At 38.6% G+C, this 19,859-nt stretch overlaps 1 protein-coding gene across 2 annotated transcripts in view; it reads left to right on the top strand.

Moving 5' to 3' along the window:
- The window catches only part of Pja2 (praja ring finger ubiquitin ligase 2), a 57,407-nt gene extending 40,402 nt beyond the window's left edge, over positions 1-17,005 (top strand). Inside the window, exons 5-10 of one of the 2 annotated variants that reach the window (XM_031368590.1) lie at positions 510-695; positions 4,777-4,962; positions 7,645-7,756; positions 10,279-10,393; positions 10,991-11,112; positions 14,483-17,005. In XM_031368590.1, coding sequence (XP_031224450.1) covers positions 510-695; positions 4,777-4,962; positions 7,645-7,756; positions 10,279-10,393; positions 10,991-11,112; positions 14,483-14,608 — 847 coding nt within the window. In that variant the 3' untranslated portion in view covers positions 14,609-17,005. The remainder of the gene's footprint in view (positions 1-509; positions 696-4,776; positions 4,963-7,644; positions 7,757-10,278; positions 10,394-10,990; positions 11,113-14,482) is intronic. The other variant, XM_031368591.1, reaches the window with a different exon arrangement.
- The last annotated feature ends 2,854 nt before the right edge of the window (positions 17,006-19,859 follow it).

Here is a 19,859-nt window from a genome sequence, read left to right as displayed (position 1 = left end):
CAGAGATAGTTTCTTTAGGCTCCATCTCCCTACTGTTGGGCATTTCTGCTAAGGTCATCCCCATTGGGCCCTAGAAGCCTCTCATTATCCCAGGTCTCTGGGACTTTCTAGAGGTTCCCCCCAACACACACTGCTGCATGTTTCTGTTCATTCACCAGGCCCTCTGGGCTTCTCTCCTGTCTCCCTCCATACCTGATCCTACCCCTTATTTTCCCTCCCCCTCCCGTCTCCTACCCAGGTCCCTATATCTAAACTCTTACTTGAATACAATTAATTGTGTATTCTAGTATAAAGAAAAAATAAAATGATATACTCCATAACCTGCTGTGAGCCATGATCGTTTGTCAGTTTTACATTCTGTTAAGTATTTATTTTTGTTATCTATTTCTTTATGGTTTTTAACTAAACACCTGACTCAGCCTAGGCATCCGTAGCCCTATCCAGCCCATAGTGACTCCATATGACAAAATGTAGAGTGTGATGGTAGTTTATTCTGTTCTGATTTGCAGTTCAGAGTGCAGTGATGGGGAGTGGTCTGCTTCTCTGCCTCACCGGTTTTCTGGCACAGAAAAAGACCAGTCCTCAAGCGATGAGAGCTGGGAGACTCTGCCAGGGAAGGATGAGAATGAACCTGAGCTGCACAGTGATAGTAGTGGCCCTGAGGAAGAAAACCAACAATTGTCTCTTCAGGAGGGGTATGTTGAACAGAGAGACTCACCTATTCCATGTGCATTATGAAGGAATGGCATCCACCACATTCAAGAGTAGGGTGTGCACTTGATTACACAGAGAAGCCCATGTTGAACACAGGCTCTACATGGCGCTTTGGTATTTTGTAGGGAACACTTTTCAATGCTAGCAATCTCAGTATTTTTAGGAGGATAGAATGTATGTTTTTATTACTTTATAAAGGAAATTTGAGTACTTAAAAAGTGGTTTGCAGACTTCCTAGTGTTCTAGCTCTTTAATACAGTTCCTCATGTTGTGGTAACACCCAACCATAAAATTATTTTTGTTACTACTTCATAACTATAATTTTTCTGCTATGAACTATAACTAAATATTTTGGAGGTAGGTGTTGTAACTCATAGGTTAAAAACTGCTTATTGGAAAGGTCATTTCAGCTGAGTTAAGAATAACCGAATTAATGTTGCCTATTGCCATACAATGAAGAGACTTGGGAGAACAATCTGCTGTAAGAGGTAAATTTGTGGTAAATTATACTTAGCATGTCTTGGAAATTTAAGTAATTCATGCAAAGAAATGGAGACAGTTGAAGTTTTAATATTTTTATCTAGCTCGATTGGATAGTAATTCCAGAACATTGGTGACCTGTGGTAAATATCTGTGACTTTAGAATGGAAATATTCCTATCTAGGGGTTGTCAACTTAAGTTGTGAAAAGCCAGATAAATATTGTTGGTTATGTGTGCCAGTGTCTCTTGTAGCAGCTCCTCTGTGCTGTGGAAGCATAGGAGCAGCCGTGGGCAATATTTAAATGCATGGGTAGAATTGTGTCTCCAAAACCTACAACGGACCTGGGGCTCTCAGCTTGGCTGTCCTTGTAGTATTTCACCAGTAGAACAGGTTGGAATCTTTCTTTTTCCCACCCCGGTGTGTGTGTATATCAGTGTCTGTTATTTTAGAAGCTATTGTAAATGTCATTTTTCCCCTTGATTATTTCTCACCAAGATGATTTACTGCCATGTAGAAATTACTGATTTTTTTATGTTTATGTATTCGATTCTGCTACTTTGTTTCTGGTGCTTACTGAATCTGTTTGCTTTCTGGTAGAAATTTTAGGTTCTTTTAAGAATAGAAACATACTGTCTCCAAACAGGGACTAATAGACTTCTTCCTTTCTATTTCTTTCTTTGGCCATATTGAACGTGGTAAGGCTTAAAAAGTACTAAATTGAATAAGAAGAGAGGGTAGACACCATTATCTTAGTCCTAATTTTACAGGAAAACATTGTTTAAATCATATTAAGGAATAACAACTTTTCAATTTATTTTATGAGATTCTACAAAGAACATTGAATTTTGAATCTTTTCAATATAAAAATTGTAACAAAATCATTTTGGCCTGTTGATCACAGGAAATTTTATTGCTTAAACTTCTTATTGATACTTAATCATCCTTTTTTTTTTAACATACAAAGCATGATTATGTAGTCACGGTTTAGTGATGGATTGTTTGCATTATTTTGTATAGAACTTATCTGTTGATATCTTTAAGTTAGCGTGATTTGTAGATTTTGATATCAGTATCAATTTGGTTTCCTTTAAGAACGTAATGTTTTTCTTTCTTTTCTGTACTCTGCCTATTGTTAAAGTAAGTTATTTATTCTAGTAAATGTTGTTAGCATTGGGTAATGAAACACCATGTAGCTACTTTTTAAGTGAATATCTTTGTTTATTTAAACATTTTTTGATGACAACTAAATTTTTTCAATTTTTAGTTTCAAAAGCTATATGCTGGGAAAAAATAATACAATCCTCTTGTAAGTTTACTCTGATTTCTACAAGATGAGATGATGTGCATGTCCCACCATACACACGCACACGCACACACACACACACACGCACACACACATGCACACACACAAAGTAAATATTGATTTTTTTTGAAGATTTTTTAAAATAAAAAAAAAACTTAAATGGTTAAGGTAGAGCTGTCTAGGCAAAGTTAAGAACAAAAATACTGAAAAGGATTGGGTAAAGTTGGTGATGTGGTGGAGCTGTTGGGATAAAAGTAGGTAGAACCAGACTGCAGACTCTATTGCACCATCTGAAGTTTATTCAAAGAGCAGGAAGTCTTTAAATAAAGAATTAATTGATCTGATAGGTATTTTAAGAGATCATTTGCTTTGTGCTGATTAATTGGAAATGAGCTAAAATTTATTAAAATAAGAGTGAATTGTTCTGATTAGTGGACACTTGTGAGTTTTAGAAAGCAAGCTTTATAGCTGAGGATATGACTCTGTGGTAGAGTACTTGGCAGTATGCATAAAAACCTGGGGTTGATTATCTGCTCAGGCCCTCTCCTTCTAGAAAAAAAAAATACTCTTCAGTTTGAGAATATTTTGCAATTTTAAATAATAAAATAAGTTATTCTATTGAGGGAGAATGAGGAATCACCAATAACATAGGTTTTCAGTTTGATCACCAAGTAGATGGACAAGTAGAAGGAGAAGTAGACAGTAGGAACTTACTCAGCAGAGTTAGTTATCAGTCAGCACTGTGGATGGCACATAGGCAGCTGAGTGTAGTGTTAAGTTCAAGAGAACATTCTTGCTTGTAGTTGGATACATTGCATAAGAATAAAGAAAATACATGTGAGGGATATTAGCTGTTGTCATCAAAATCATCCATTATGTAATTTACCTGATAATTTGTTCTGCTCTAAGTGTAGAAGGGATATAACTCAACATTGGACACCATTAGTTTTTAAATGGCTGGGTGAAGTCTATAGGATCAGTTGGCATTATTATGTTGCATGTGTATAGTAATTTTCTAAGGATAGCTATTACAATGAGGACAATAGTAGCATATGTATTAGGGACTGGAAATGTAGTTCAGTGTCAGAGTGTTTCATGGTATGCACAAGACATGGGATTTTATCCCCAGTACCAGGGGGAAAAGGAATTAAAACTTGAATAAAAACATTAAAATCCACCCAAAAAGAAAAAAGAGTGAAAAGGTAGGCTGTAGAAATAGTTCTTGCAATCACTAGTTACAAATATATATATAGTGACTGATCTTTGCTTTTATAAGAAAAAGTTTATCATTAGAATTTTAAAAGCTAAAGGAGACACATTTAAAGTGTGTATATGTATGTATGTATGTGTGTGTGTGTATGTCTGTGTGCGTATGTCTGTGTGTATGTCTGTGTGCGTATGTCTGTGTGTGTATGTCTGTGTGTGTATACACACACACACACACACACACACACACACGCACACACACACACACACACAAAGAGAGAGACATACACATTATATACCAAAATGGCAATAGTGGTATTTTAGGTCAGCCCTAACCAGAAAAGAACTAGAAGAGTTATATTAATATTTGCAGAATAAAGAATAAAACAGCTAAGTGGATGGCCCATCAGTTGTAATCAGTTGCTGAACAATCTGAAGATCAGATTGAGATCCATGCACCCAGGGAAACAAGTCAGGTGTGGTGGTTGGCTGTGCTTGGCCCAGGGAGTGACACTGTTAGGAAGGGTGAAGAGCTGCTGGTTTACAGAGAAAAATTAAGTCCCAGATCTCTCTGGACCCTGCCTCATAGGAACTGGTGGAGCATTACAGAGGAGGATCCTTAATGTCTTCTTTTGGCTTCTGTGTTGTGTGTACAGGCATGTACAATCTGGACACTCTTATACACCCAGACACATACTTACAAAAAACTTCTTAAAAAGGTTTTGTGTGTGTATGTGTGAAGGTGGAGGGGGAGGAAAGGTGGGGAGGACAGAGAGAGAGAGAGAAAGGACAACTTGTAAAGTTGGTTGTCTCCACCACGTGTGTCCTGGGGCTTGAACTCCGAGTCCTTTGGCAAGGGGACAGGAGCTTCGACCACTGTGGTATCTCACCAGCCTGTTTGTTTTCCATTGAGAAGCAGATAAGGGAAACAGCATTTAGAATCCTGAGTACCAAGGACTTAAAACAACAAGAACGCAAGTTACACATACTAAGTAGAATGGCAATAAAATGCAGCATGATATGTTTAAGAGCAACATTGTTTTATTACTTCCTTTTGAATGTTTCTGTCAGGGAACAGACGTCCTTGGAAGAGGGAGAGATTCCGTGGTTACAGTACAATGAGGTCAATGAGAGCAGCAGTGATGAAGGGAACGAGCCTGCCAATGAGTTTGCACAGCCAGAAGCTTTCATGTTGGACGGGAACAACAACCTTGAGGACGACTCGAGCGTGAGTGAAGACTTGGATGTGGACTGGAGGTATGTGCCTCGTGCTGCATGCTTAGTTCCCACTGAGGAGACTGGATAGGAGCTGCGCTTGCTAGGCGAGCTGAGCCTTCTTCCATCTCATCGCAGATGTCACTGTCCCCATCAGTGGGCTGTTTTTCTCACCTTTCTTTGACTTTCCCATCTTTGCAGCATTGATTTTAAGAGAAAAAGTGTAAGGCTCTGGTTTTGAATATGTCAATACCTGAGATTATTTCAGACTTAGAGAAATGTCAGTAAGATGATGTAGACAGTTCCCATATATCCTTCATGAAGATCTCATATAAATGTTAATATTTTAAAACAGTGTTTACACCAATCTCCCTTTCCTTTTCTCTCTGTATTTATGGTATGAATTCTTCTGGCCCTTTTATAAATAAGTCCACAGAAATTATTTTTTACCTATAAAAATTCTAGAATGAATTGCTGGAAAATGTGAACACTTTCCTAGATAACACATAATCACTGAAATCATAAAATTAGTGTTGGTATGGTACTAATAATTTAATCCTTAGGGCTTACTCTAATGTTCATTGTTATCTCATGACTAACTTTATAGAAAATATTCATCTGATCTAATCCAGGACCATCATTGCATTCAGCTAACATGTTTCTATAATCTGGCCTTCTCTTCAGTTAATCTTTTCAATTCTGACAAATATTTTAAAAGTTTAGACCATTTATTTATGGACTATCCTTCATATTGTAATTCCAATATCATGCATAGAGGTACTAATTTTTAGAAGGAAGAACAAAAAAATGATCCAGTTTTTCCTAAGTACATACCAGAAGACACATGGCAAACACCTTTGATCTGTCAATTACCATCTCCTCTTTTTAGCCAATGGCTACTTTGAGACTGTAAATAACTTGCTTATTCTCCAACTGTCAAACTTCCACTGCTAGTTTTAGCATCCATTAGTAATTCATATCTGAAACATGAATTTTTAACACTGATTATTCTTTAGTGGCCCAGTTACAACTAGATATCATGTCCTGAGTGTCCAGGTTTGTTTATGTTACTGAAGAAAAGAATGACTACAAAGTAATTTACTTCAGTCATTTTGGATGGATTTTCTGTAGGAAGTAGATATGTTTGTGTTGTTTCAGAGTTTTAATCTGACCTGTTGAAAAGCAGTGTACATGGTAGGACTATTTCTACAGTTTCATGGACATCTGAAGTATGCTATTTGTGTGCCTATTTAATTTATTTTATAGATGAAGAGCTAGTCAGAGTCATAAAATGCATTTTGCAATTTAACTGTGATTTACTTAAATCCTATTTGACTGATCACAAGCCACTCTCTTTGCATTCTTGTTTACTGTTAAATAAAATGCTATATTGCAAGAGTAGATTGGTGATTCCTTTTATTCTAAAGTGTGTGGGTGGGTAAGAATGTCCCTGTGTTCTATGTGATGTTTGTTGATTTCCAATGCTCCTAAACTGAATTTTCTTACTATATCTCTTTGTGCACTTTATTTGTAATTCCATGGTAACCAACTGATTGACTATTTTAAGCTAACTTCTATGACTGTTTCTGACTGAAGTTAGCCTTTAGACAAACCATTTTAGACTCTTGGGTTTATACGGTGATGTGAGCACATTTACACAGTGCACCCCATAGGAACTGGAATATGGGTCAGGAGATGCACAGAGATTGGAACTACATAAGAATGTGGGAATTACCTGCAGAAAAAAACCATAGAAGAAATGAAATTGAATTAATTCCCAGAGCAGCAAGGTTAGAGACACAAATGGTCAATGGCATGCTTGGGTGCTTTGTCTGGCTTTGTTTTGTTTTTTAAGACAGAATATCAGTATGTAATTCGAGGTAGCCAGGAACCCATGGGAATCTACTGCCTCTGCCTCCCCAATGCTAGGATAAAGGCATGAACTACCATGCCTGGGCTTCCTCATTGTGAAATACTTAATTCTAGGGCCAGGGGAAGTATGGAACTCTGACTTAAGGAAATAGCTTCACACTAGACTCAACTGTGTTTTTCTTGATGGGCATATAGTTCTTTAGCACCACAAGTAATAAAAATGAACAGTTTGGTAAAAAATAGTTTCTAGCTATTAATAAATGAAGGTGCTGTGATTCTTAGCCAAGGGGAAGAAGAGAGATTGGGGAAGGCTTGAGAAAATAAAATCTTGTAAAACCCAAAGTAATTAAGGAGTTCAGAGTGGGCAGGGGCTTGGAGAGAGCTCTTATTTAGTGATAGAATTCAAATACAATAATTTTCTTTCTCATATAATATAATATTATAATATAATATAATATAATAATAATATAATATAATATAATAATTTTTTTCACCTTCACCCAGATTAGAAACTAAAATTAACAAAGAGGAAAATACAGGGAAGGGATTGTGTGAGTAAAAGGACTGCCGTAAAGCAGGCTTCTGAGTCCGTGGCACACGGGAGGAGTTCCTGCACGCTGTGTGCAGTGAGATCACAGACTGGTCAGCCAATGGGCTATGTTGACTCTTTATATTTAATACTTAGCTTTTCTGTTGTTTTCCCTGTTCTTCAGTCCATACAGTCCACATGAAAATATTTCAAGAGTTTTCTGCTTACAAAATGTGTACAGCCTACCAAAATGGTGGTATAAAATTATCTTCACTGTATGATCTCTGAAGTGATACTTAGGGATCCTGCTTTTTTTTTTTCAGCCTGTTTGATGGTTTTGCGGATGGACTTGGAGTTGCTGAAGCTATTTCTTATGTGGATCCTCAGTTCCTCACCTACATGGCACTAGAAGAACGATTAGCCCAGGCTATGGAGGTATCTTTGTAACTGATAACTCCTACTGTGATTGTTTGCACATGAATACACACAGGCCCAGAGAGGCTGGGCTGTCCAGGCAGCACTCACTTTTACAGTTAGATTTGCTTCCTCTCACACACATCACACTTCAGCAGTGGGACACATTTGGTACCTCTTCTTACCTTCTTTTTATTTTCTTAAATTGAAACACACAAACTTATTTTGAAATGTATTTGCCCAAAATTAAAAACCCAGATATTTTCATTTAGGTCCCCCCATTATACTGTTGAACCTCAACATTGGAATTCTTTTCAAAACAGAACAAAACCTGTATGCTTTCATTTATTTGTGTACTAAGCCACACCTTTTTCATTACTACTTGCTTTCATTTCTATTTCTCTTCCAGTACTAGGCCCATCTTTATCTTTAGATAGTAGCTTTTGGTGCAGATCTTTGCAATATGTATTAGACTCATATTAGCATCTCATGTTTGAGTGAGCACAGAATAAAATAGCAAACATCTTTACTTTTTAAAACTGATATTAGAACTTTCTACATAGTCTTAAGTAATAATTGCTTGAGCATCTTTACAAAGAAAATGTTTTTTAAAAATTTAATTCGCCTGGCAGTGGTGGCACACGCCTTTAATCCCAGCACTTGGGAGGCAGAGGCAGGCAGATTTCCGAGTTCGAGGCCAGCTTGGTCTACAGAGTGAGTTCCAGGACAGCCAGGGCTATACAGAGAAACCCTGTCTCAAAGGAAAAAAAAAGAAAAGAAAAGAAAAGAAAAAAATTTTAATTCAAGACTGGCAAGATGGCTCAAGGGAAAAGATGCTTTCTACCAAGTCTGGCAAACAGAGTTCAACCCCAGGGGCCCAGCACGTGGGAGAGAGCCAACTCAGGACGTTGCACCCTGATATCCAGACCCCCACACACTCATACATAGACACACAATAAAATGTAAGTTTAAAAAATTAATGCCGAAAATTGGTTTAAACTGAGTTACAGTTTTCTCATTTGTAATTACAGTTACAAACATAAATTAAAATTTTAGCTAACACTTAAACACAAAATTTTACTGGAAATGACATTCCTTAATGAAACAGAGGGGGGCGTTTTCTCTGTCTGATTACTTTTTGAGTTTATACCTAGAGAAACGTATTCAGCAAAAAAATTATTTTTTTATCTTTATGAATGCATGTATGTGGAGTCTGATTGTGTGTAGGTGAGTGTGTGTTTATCAGTGCACATTTGGTTTGCTCCTACTTTCCCACTGTATGGCCATTATAAGTCATGCTATGATCAGCTACATCTGTGCTAGTCTGTGCTTTCAGCTGTTTTGAGAAGTAGAATTGCTGGATTGCATAGTAACTATTTTTTAGTTATTTATTTTCACTTAGTTATTTGGTTTTTTTGAGATAGCATTTCTAGTACATATCATTGGTCATCCTGGAACTCATTCTGTCCACCACGCTGGCCTTGAACTCACAGAGATCCACCTGCCACTGCATCCTAAGTGCTGGGATTAAGGGAGTGCGCCGCCGCCACCACCACCTGGCTAAGTAATCCTATTTTTTAAATGTTTAAGAAATTGCCATACTGTTTCTGTATTGGCTACATTTTTGCATTCATACCAGGAAGGACGCCCAGTTTTCATAGCCATCTCAATAGTAAAGTATTAAGCTAGATTAATGGAATGTTATAGTTTTGGGATCTTATGATATTATTAGGATATGCTGCTAATAAGTAATAAACTGTGTAATATTAGTTATCTTGATTGAGAGCAGATCAGAAAGAAGATTCCATTGTGACTTGAGATTGCTGGCATAGGTTTTCTGAAAGAGTAGGGTTTATGGACAGAGAGTGGCACGGCAAAGGACACAGCACTGTGTGCAGTAAGAACATGCAGTGGAAGCCGGCAGCAGGCAAGGCCTGCCTGTCAGATAAAAGGGGGAGGGTGACTCATACAAATGTTCAGAGACCACTTGTGTTCTCCAGCCTTCACTGGCTAGTCATTTACAAAGGAGTTAGCCTCTAAGTAAAGGTGGCTGAGTAACCTTATAATACTTGTTGACTAGTGTGTGCATGTGCTGATTCTGTACAAGTAGATAAAACCACAGGAGTCAGTTTGTCCTTTTCACATGGTAAACATTCAGTAGTCACCATGACATCTTATCTCATGAAGTGTGCTTTTTAAAGTGCTTCTTTTCCTGACATTGTCGATCTCCCATAAAAGCTCTGACCATCCATTTGAAAAATGCAGTTATAATGAGCAAGGAGCTTAATTACTAAAAACAAAGTCAAGCTTGGGATAGGCTGGGCTTTCTACAGAACATATATATGTGTGTGTGCATGTGCGCACATATAAAGGAGAAGTATTTGACTTAATGATGCTGGCAGTAGTCCTATTGGAAGAGAGTTAAATAGGCAAAAGAATTTGAGAATGTGGTAAATATAAGTTGATGAGATATCTTAAAAAATGATTTACTGTTACTATTTTAAAGTTTCTTCTAACAAAGAACTATACTTTTTCTTTTCCAGACTGCGCTGGCACATTTAGAGTCTCTTGCAGTAGATGTTGAGGTGGCTAATCCGCCTGCCAGTAAGGAAAGCATTGATGGACTTCCAGAAACTCTTGTTCTAGAAGATCATACCGGTAAAGTCAGAGTTCTCGGGTGTGGGATGGTGTATTGCATATTTTCATGTCTTATTGGGGCTCTTAGGAGATGACGTAGTTAAGTAATATATATAAATATGCATGTGTATACATATACATATATTAGTGATATTTATAAGTAATATATAATATATATAACAAAATATATTTTTTAAGCCAGAAGCTGACAAACTTTCACCTTGTAGAAAATGTGTAATAGCCGGGCAGTGGTGGGGCACGCCTTTAATCCCAGCACTTGGGAGGCAGAGGCAGGCAGATTTCTGAGTTCGAGGCCAGCCTGGTCTACAGAGTGAGTTCCAGGACAGCCAGGGCTACACAGAGAAACCCTGTCTCGAAACCCGCCCCCTCCAAAAAAAGAAAAGAAAAGAAAATGTGTAATAAAATCACAAAGATCAAGTGTTTACCAGCCGTGTTTTTAAAAGAGAAATGCTTATGAAATTCCAAATTATTTTGCTAGAATCGTGCTTGCCAGTTAACTGGTAAAGCTCTGCTTCTCATCTTCATGGCTGTCATGTGATCATCTTATTACTGTTGAATGCTTATGCTTGACAGAGGTGCACTGTTTGTTTTTCTCAGCCATCGGTCAGGAGCAGTGCTGTCCCATCTGCTGCAGTGAGTATATCAAGGATGACATCGCCACAGAGCTGCCCTGCCATCACTTCTTTCATAAGCCCTGTGTCTCCATTTGGCTACAGAAGGTGAGTTTCAGGAGGACTTCTTAAAACTTAAAACTTAATACAAATAATAGTAAGAGTGACCTTTAAGTTTATTTCATCTGGACACATATGTAGGCAGCAGCAGCTACTTAATGTATTTGCATTTCAGCCCTGAGACTGTTTGCAGGGGTTTCTCAAAAGACCCTCGTACCCCACTCAAGGTGTACTGTGATAATAAAACAGTACTGTGCGAGTGTGCACAGGTGCTGCTGGAAATGTATGAGAGAAATACAATAGTCAATCAAGTGACCCCTCGTCTAGTTTTTATAGACCTACCTTAAAGAGGTACCAGGAATTTGTATTTGAGTTACTTAAGAAATACAGAGTTTCACTACCATCCCTTGATCTCTGTGGTCACATGAAGGGTGCTCACCATCTAGCTTAGAAGAAGCCCCAAGTTGCTTTCCTGCCTTTGTCTTGCAGTTGTAGCTCTGTCTTCCCTGGAACAGCCCCGCCCCACCCCCTCACTCCTTCCCTCCTTTCTTCTCTGCTCTTGCCCTGTGCTGTCACTCATGCTTAAACTGTGTTTACCGTCCCTGAAATCCAGTGTAGAGATGTCCACCATTCCTTACAGCATCTGTTGCCATTGCCTCCTAGGTTGTGGCAAGGTATACTCACTGGACTTTGTAATTCACTGCAATCTTTTTGATTATTCCTCTGTCTCCCTCAACTGCTTCTTTTCCCTGCCTCCAATACCCATATTCCCACCCACCAGTGGGCACATCTTCATTGTCCCCAGTTGTTGACATTATGGGATTAGTTTTCTTTATTTTTTTTTCCTCCAAAGTGATTGTATGGGTTTTCTTCTAATGCCTAATAGATTTTTTTTAAGATGTATTTCTAAGCACTTTTTTTTCTGTTCAAACTTTTAAAACATTTTATTTCTGTGCTTCTGTTCCCCCCCCCCAACTCATTTTGGTTAGAATTTATTATTGTGATAGCACTAAATTTCTTCATTCTGTTGGACACTTGCTCTGAGTTGGATTAATGGAACATAAAAATGTCCATGAAGTTCAGTGAACTGTTAAGTTGAAGTTGAGTGTTCTACCTGATTACTGATGGCTTTTTATTTTTAATTTTAAGGGTTTTTTTTAACATCTATTCCTATGGTGATACGTATTTCTCAGTATTGTGAGCGCTAGTGTGATAACCAGTAGGCAGCCGGTGCCTAGTAAATGTTAAAAGCATAAATAACATCAGCACTATAGTAAAAATTAGAGATGGCTTGTTAAATAAAGAAATGGCAAATAAACCTTAATTTATGGTACAAATTACAAAGACCTGTCAGAGACTTCAGTGAACTGTGTGTTAACACAAGGATTACTAATGGATGAGTAAGATCATGGGTGCTTCACATCTGGAGACTTTTGGCATTGTGGGTGATGACTTGTCTTAACCTGTTTATTTGCTGTTATGTTGATTATAGCATAGGTGGCTATTTCAAACAATAGAATATCTACTTCAAATTTTATATAAAGTTAAAATAGTCCATATTGTATTTAACATATTTATATGTTGTATTATAGAATAAACACCTGGTGTAGAGAAGTAACAGTAAGTTAGCAGAAGTTAAGGTCAGAATTACATAGGAAAGAACTTGTAATTCTAGTGCATGGTAACAGAGGTGATATTAGTCAGAAGATATTTCTGAAACTAGAAGGACAGTCGAGATGGAAACTACAAATCTGCGCAGTGTGTACTCGAGCCTGTGATTCATGTCCACCCTGCACACCAGCCAGCCTTTCAGCCTTCGCCTCCTTGCCTGCGGTAGTTGCCTGCGGTAGTTGCCTGCGGTAGTTGCCTGCTTTACTCCTCTCCCAGTCTAGTCAACTGTGGCTCTGGTCCCCTGCCTTCCCTTTCCTTACACAGAAGACAGATTGAGGTGTTTCTTTAACTTGCAGTCTAGTGAGTGGATTTCTGTCTTGGCTTTCAAGGCCTCTGTTCTCAAGCCCCCAAGCCATGCAACAAGCTTAGTTAGTTATTGAGACTTAAGAAGGACTCTATGTTTGTACAATTATAGTTACCACTAGATGATCCCCCTGGAGTTGCCCACTTAATCCTCACAAGAACTGGAAAATGTACTGGCGTTCTATTCCCTATTCCAGTGGTTGTTAACGTGTGTTAAGGTCACATAGCTAGTACTTCCTAGGCCAAAGCTACCCTCGTTTGTATGATACTGCTGTGAGAAGCCACTCATTGTGGTGAGTACGTAGTCAGTGTCCTAGACTTTGTTTGCTGTAGTGTGGGCTAACAATCTAGTTTTTGTCATCTGAGGAAAAACTTAGCATGAAGCCACCCCTGGGGAAAAGGTTCCCAAGATAAAATTCTTTGTCACTTTCAACAGTGTGATAGCTTCAACACCCTTCTATCAGGGAGATATATTGGGACAGAGATCAGACCCACAAAGAAATGACCTGTCATCTGTCAGATGCTAGAGCTCTGTTGTCTCCCCCTGCTCCTAAGGCGTGTTCCCTTCCTTACCTTTTCCTCCAGGTCTGTGGTGACTCGTTTGTTATTTAGATGGCACATAGCTTGGTCTTTTTGTAGAAAGGATTCCCTGGTGAATAAAAAAGGTCTGAAGTCCGTGTGTTTTATCATGTCTGTCTACACTAACACATGTGTAACTCTATGTTACTACATGTATATAACAAGGAAGGGGCTGGTGGCAGTATACTTTGGTGAGCCAGTTGTGTGGTATCTTTCACATGTGCCTAATAGATGAAGTAACGATTCGACTCAGGCTATTAGAAAGTTAAACTGTGACCTCCATGAGGGTCATACGCTGATTCTCCACTCAGCTTTGACCACAGTACCCATACCAAGCATGGGAGTTCTAAATAAAAATGCAGTGAACAAAAAGTGAGTTGAATCCAAGGTACAAACATGATCATAACACACTTTTTAAATAAAAGAAATGTGAGAAGCCATGGTAAAAATATGATCATAACACAGTTTTGTTTAAAAGAAATTCGAGCCTGGCAGTAAAATTTTGAGATGGCATTAAACAAAAGACTTTAAAATTTTGTCCTTATGTCATGTGGATTTGAGGTGTATTTTTTGTTTGTAAATACTTGATTTCAAGGGAAAGACAACTGCAGTTAAAAGTACATATGCCTCTTCCAGAGGAGCTGAGTTTGGTTCATAACAGCCAGGTCAAGTGAATTTCAATTGCTGCATCTCCAGCTCTTGTGGAGTCATATCACTCTGGCTCTATGGGCTCCTATCCTGATGTGCACACACACTCACATACAAAATTTAAAGCAACTCTTTTCTTAAGAGGTAATTGACTTGTTTCTAGGCTAATGATTCTATGATTTCTGACTGGTTGGTTGGTTTGCTTCCCTCCCTCCAGTCTGGAACATGCCCTGTGTGCCGTCGCCACTTCCCACCTGCAGTTATTGACGCATCTGCAGCTGCTTCCTCTGAACCTGACCTTGATGCCTCACCTGCAAATGACAATGCTGAAGAAGCCCCGTAAACTGTCACGTGGAAATGAGATCAAGATTCTATCACAGTAAATCTGCAAATTCCTTCTAAATCTAATGTGCAAATAATTATATATAAATATATTTAAAATGCTCTATATAGTATATGCCATAGTTTAGAAAGAGAATATTAACCTTTCTAAACTGAACTTAGGTTTGCAGAACATACTAAACATTTTCAAGCTGAATGTTGAAGCAGTGCATCCATTTTCTTTAGTTGAACAGTGTTGGTTGTAGCGTCAGTAGCCATCTCCGTGGCATCCAGTTCTGTTCTGTCTAAAGTGCTGCCACTAAGAGATCATAACTAAGCTCTCCCTTCCACACCACATGTGAAGACTGTGATCACAACAGTAGTACAATTTGGTTTCATTGAAAATAAACTGAATTCTAAAGCATGCTTTTTCACCGGTCCCTTTGCTTTTGCTACATCGAAACCTCTTGGTTCATAATAATACTGAGAAGGTGAAGATTAGAGCTTTTCAGAATACCAAACAAAGACAAAAGTTTTGACAAGAATACAAAAAAAAAAATTACATCTTAGATGTAAACCTCCTGAAATGGTCACATAATAAAATATTGAGCGAACATTGGATTGTGTTTAAAGACTGGTAGAGCATGTGAATAATCTGCTGTACTTCATGCTTGGCACAGTTTCATGTTTTGGACTCATGAAACACTATTTAAGCCCTTATCCAGTCTGCTTCTACTTGTTAAATACTTGAAGGTCCAGAACACTCTTGACATATTTGTTTAAGAAGTTGGACATAGTTAGCTTAAGGTAGTTTGAGTTCTACTTTAGAAGGTCTGAAGATTTACACATGGTCGTGTTCGTAACTATCTCACCCCAGATAAGAACTGCACAGCTTCTAGGTGACCATACGAGTAGGCAAGTCTGTACAGACATCGGTGCAGTCGGTAGCTTACGAGTGAGACCTGACGTCAGCCCTGGGGAGCAATGGCTTAGAAGGCACAGTGCTGGCGCACAGAGCACGTGCACGTCCACCTGCTCCTCTGCTCATCTAGTTTCGGGAATGTTTATATAGCTTCCCAAATGCAGTTCCATTTAACTTGTGTAATATCTCTGAGTATTTATATTCTTTCTTTTTTTCCAGTCTTAAAAATAAATGAATTTTCACTGTTGGCACATTTGAGGCTTAAATATAAGAAACATAACACTTGCATTCTGATTTTTGCATATATTGTAAATGTGGCTGGTATTTACAGCAAATACTGTGTATCCTTTTATGGGTAAAAAAAAAGTGAACATTGCATGCAAGTAATGTGGTGAATTTGTAATTTAGGGTTTTCTGGGGCTTCTGTGACTTTGGATGCTTAAATTCAGGCCTTAATGTTGCTCTAGCTAGCATGTTTCCTTCTGATGTATATAGTCAACATTGTATAAACTAATCTTTGCTTGTTTTCTACTCTGTGATCTTTCCATCCCATATTTCATTGATGATCAGTTAGTGTCAGAAGTCATACCAGATTAACATTAGTTCCTATGTGTATACTGTGGGAATTTGTGACTGTGTGGTTTATTTGTTTGTTTTATTTTATGTAATGTTGATCAGTTATGGCACTTACTGATTAAACTTACACTGCTGCAGAGTGCTGTGTAACAAGCCACTGTTATGTTTAGTCAGTATTATGGGACCTTGGTTTTATTCTTCTAGATAGCAGCTGTCCCAAAGAAAATGTTTCTTCTTTGCCTTTAAGATTTAGCTATTATCTGCCAGTTGTTAAGGGGTTTGGTTCCAAACTCAGCCAGAGAGTTGAACATAGGAAAGCTGTTGTACTTCTTTGCTCTCCATCTGTTACCGTCCTTCATTGTTGGCTCCTTACTACATACACACAGCTGCTGTGAAGGACAAAGCTGAATGAGACTTGTTTTAATCTTTTTAAAAAAGAATATGAAGTTTTAGGACTTTCATGGTAACAAGCCTGACAAGATCAGACCCCAGTATATTATCTGACCTTCTCTTGGGTCCTTTTGAAAAGTTCAGAATATATGAAGGTAAATTAGAAATAGTAAAAATATTGATAAAATGGCATTTATCTTATTTCTCTATTTTATGTTGTTACTTGGCCTATTAATTTTAATTTTTTGAACATTTTCTTATTTCTTGGAATATGAATGCTGATATTTATAGTTCAACTCATGTGGATTTTTTTTTTGTGTTTCTTAGTTGTTATCTCTAAGCTAACTAACTTTTAAGATTATTTGTGGTATGGATTTATATATAAGCTGTTAAATATATATGAGCTGTTAAAACGGAATGCAAGGTTTTCAAAAGCCCAGGTCTAACTGTAATGATTGGTTTATTGTTCTTCAAATCCCAGCCCGGCATTTTCCGTGTAAATCATAAACAATAAACAGGATATACTCGGTGTTCATTTCTAATATTTAATTCTGTGATCCTGTCACTTTTATAGCATAATCCTTGAAGGATTTAGAGTCAATAACAAAGAGCACAACTCTTAAAGAACTCTACATTGAGCTGACAGGGTTTTTGGGTTTTTTTTCCCTAAGAAATCTAGGGCCGCATAGTCACTTACAGAGGCAGCTGGCAAGCTCGAGCTGTCGCCTTTCCTGCTGACATTCTCAGCAATCCCACAGCCCTCTGCAGAGCCTGGCTCCCACGGTCCCACAGCCCTCTGCAGAGCCTGGCTCCTCCGCTGACTCAGACTCTGGAATGCTTACGTTCTGTGATGCCTCACTTGAGTTGGCTGTCTCCAAACCGTGCCCACCAAGAATGATCTTTCATGGTTCACAAATGGCTCAAAGGCATATTTCTGAGTCGGTTACATAATAGGTTATATCCACATTATTAAATTAAACAAAAGCTAATTTTGCTTAGAAGGGTTAGGATTCTAATTTTCCTAATAAAACATGCTAGAAAAATGGGCTTAGAGTTAAGAATAGCAGTGGTGTTCCTATGCCCCCGCAGCAGTGCAAAGCTACTTCTGAAGTGGCATCTTCCCTGTCCAGCCCGATGCTGCAGCCACCTTGTCCCCCTGCAAACGCAGGATTTCACTATAAAAACAGCGTCTTTCAGACTCTCTATAGATAGCATACATATAAGACTAGAATAAAACTTTCTGTCTCTTGTGTTCCCACCTCTTCATACCCTCCCTCAGGGTCCACAGTTTTAAATGTTACAGTATATCGGGTCCAGACCAGTCTCAGGCTGGTTGTTTTAGTCATTCTCTTAAAGTGTTTACCTCATAAGGTGAACAGTTCTTCTGTAATCTAACTAAAATAGAGGGTTTACAGCATTTGCCAACTTGACAATCATGCTGAAGGGTGGGCGCAGTTAGTTAGTTGCTGTCATCACTCTAGGCAAGCTGATGGCATGGCTGAAGAACTCCACGGGCCTTGCCCTACTCCTGACTTTTACTTACAGACCCTCTTTATAACCTAACTGAAGAGCTGCACCCATCCACGATCATTTTAATGTGTAAGCACCCTCCCAGACACCGTTAGCTCCAACGTTGGTGAAGCAGACTTTGATTCTTTGGTGGGGAATTTGTTTTTGAAGTTACTGATAAGTGCTGAGGATAGACACAAGGTCTTAGGGTAGCACTGTACATAGCTCTCTGCGTTAATGTATTCGTATTTGCAGTTCACAGAACTGCCAGCCACCCTGTGGGCCCCTGTTTCATTTTTTGCCAGGTTTAAAAGATAATGTCTTTGAAAATAGTTAAATCTGCTAGTGTACTATATTGAGAAAGGAAGGGGAGTCAGCTGGAAATGCTCCCTTCTTAACAAAACTGTAAGCTCTGTTTCTTGTTGCTCATTTGCCATCTGTTAAGTAAGCCATTCTAGGTTTGAGAAGACTTCAGTGTCAAGTTCATCTTAGTTTCTGGAACCTACCTTATCCCTGTTTAAATTTTGTTTGAAATAATACATTGACAAATCATATAATTACTCTGCTTTTAATTTTGTTACAAAGTGATAAATCTAATTAGGCTATGCACAGTTGCTCATGAGGAAGTTTGAACTATTTTTTGTCACGTACTGTCCTAAGGGGAATATTAAGTGTTTGGTTTCCATCATTGCTTTTAGGGAGGAATGCCTTTGGAGTTTGACGAACATCGTACATATAAAATTGTAAATGTGCCATAATCACCCCAGGGGTTGAGAAATTTTGACAGGAAAACTTTATTAAGTCAAATAAAATGTGGGCCCAGAGAGATGACTGTGCAGTTGTGTATGGGAATGCACACTGCAGTGTATTGAACTGAAGAACTGTCAGGATAACTCGGGACCTTTGCAGAAACGTTCCATTCCCTTGTGTGTGTGTGGGCTCATGTGTGTAACTGCACACGGACATGCCATCTTCAATTGCTCCTCCATCCCATTCATTGAGGCAGGACCTCCCAGGCAAACCCAGAGCTTGCTCACCATGCATTCTTGTTCTTAAGCTGTGCCCAGGACCTCCAGACCTGGTATTTCTGTGTTTAGGTTTGGTTTTCCCTGAATATCAGAGGCTTAATTTAGTTTAAATTTACACTTAAAGCAGATCAAGTTGGGAGTAGAGAGCTTTCAAAATCAGTTATGTCTGGAAACAAATTCTTGTCTCAATTTGGATCATATTGAAGAAAAGCAAAAATGGGACTTGGTCGCAACCCACATCTAAATGAATAGATACACCGAAACAACAGGTCTAGACTGTTAAAGTAATGTGTGAAAATAATGCACAGCTTACACCAAACCACCATCTTACCTGGATCTGCCAAGAAGCATCACCAAAGCCAACAAGCCATTATCTGCTTAAGCTTACCTGAGCCATTTACTAAATATCTACCCATTGCTTAGTCCACTGCAGGGAGCCCCAGCTCTGCCCCCATGTGGTGGAATTCCATCTGCAAGAATTCCATCTTGGGGGAGGGGGAAGGGAACAGGGGTTTGTTCTTGTTGTTGTTTTTTGTCTTTTTGTTTGGAAGGGAAATTGGGAAAGGAGATATCATGACAGGTAAATAAAGAAAATATCTAATAAACACTAAAAAAAAAAAAAAGAATTCCATCTTAGTAGCTGAAGCTCAGGGCCTTAGAAGATGCAATGTGGTGACTGAAGGTAGAAACAGCTGAAGGAAAGAGAAAGCTTGAGTGCCGTTTCCCATAGGGGATGTTAGCTACCAGAGAGTACCTGAGGCTGAAGGACCCATTGCTGGGCTGCGGGTCTCTAGGAAGTTCGCTAGACCGGCCACTAGCCATGCTGTCTCCTAGCCACAACTGTTTCC

This window comes from Mastomys coucha, unplaced genomic scaffold, assembly GCF_008632895.1.
Source record: "Mastomys coucha isolate ucsf_1 unplaced genomic scaffold, UCSF_Mcou_1 pScaffold14, whole genome shotgun sequence".
In the NCBI taxonomy this organism is placed as follows: domain Eukaryota; kingdom Metazoa; phylum Chordata; class Mammalia; order Rodentia; family Muridae; genus Mastomys; species Mastomys coucha.
The sequence above is the reverse complement of the archived record's forward strand: the minus strand, read 5'-3'. Positions and strand labels throughout refer to the sequence as shown.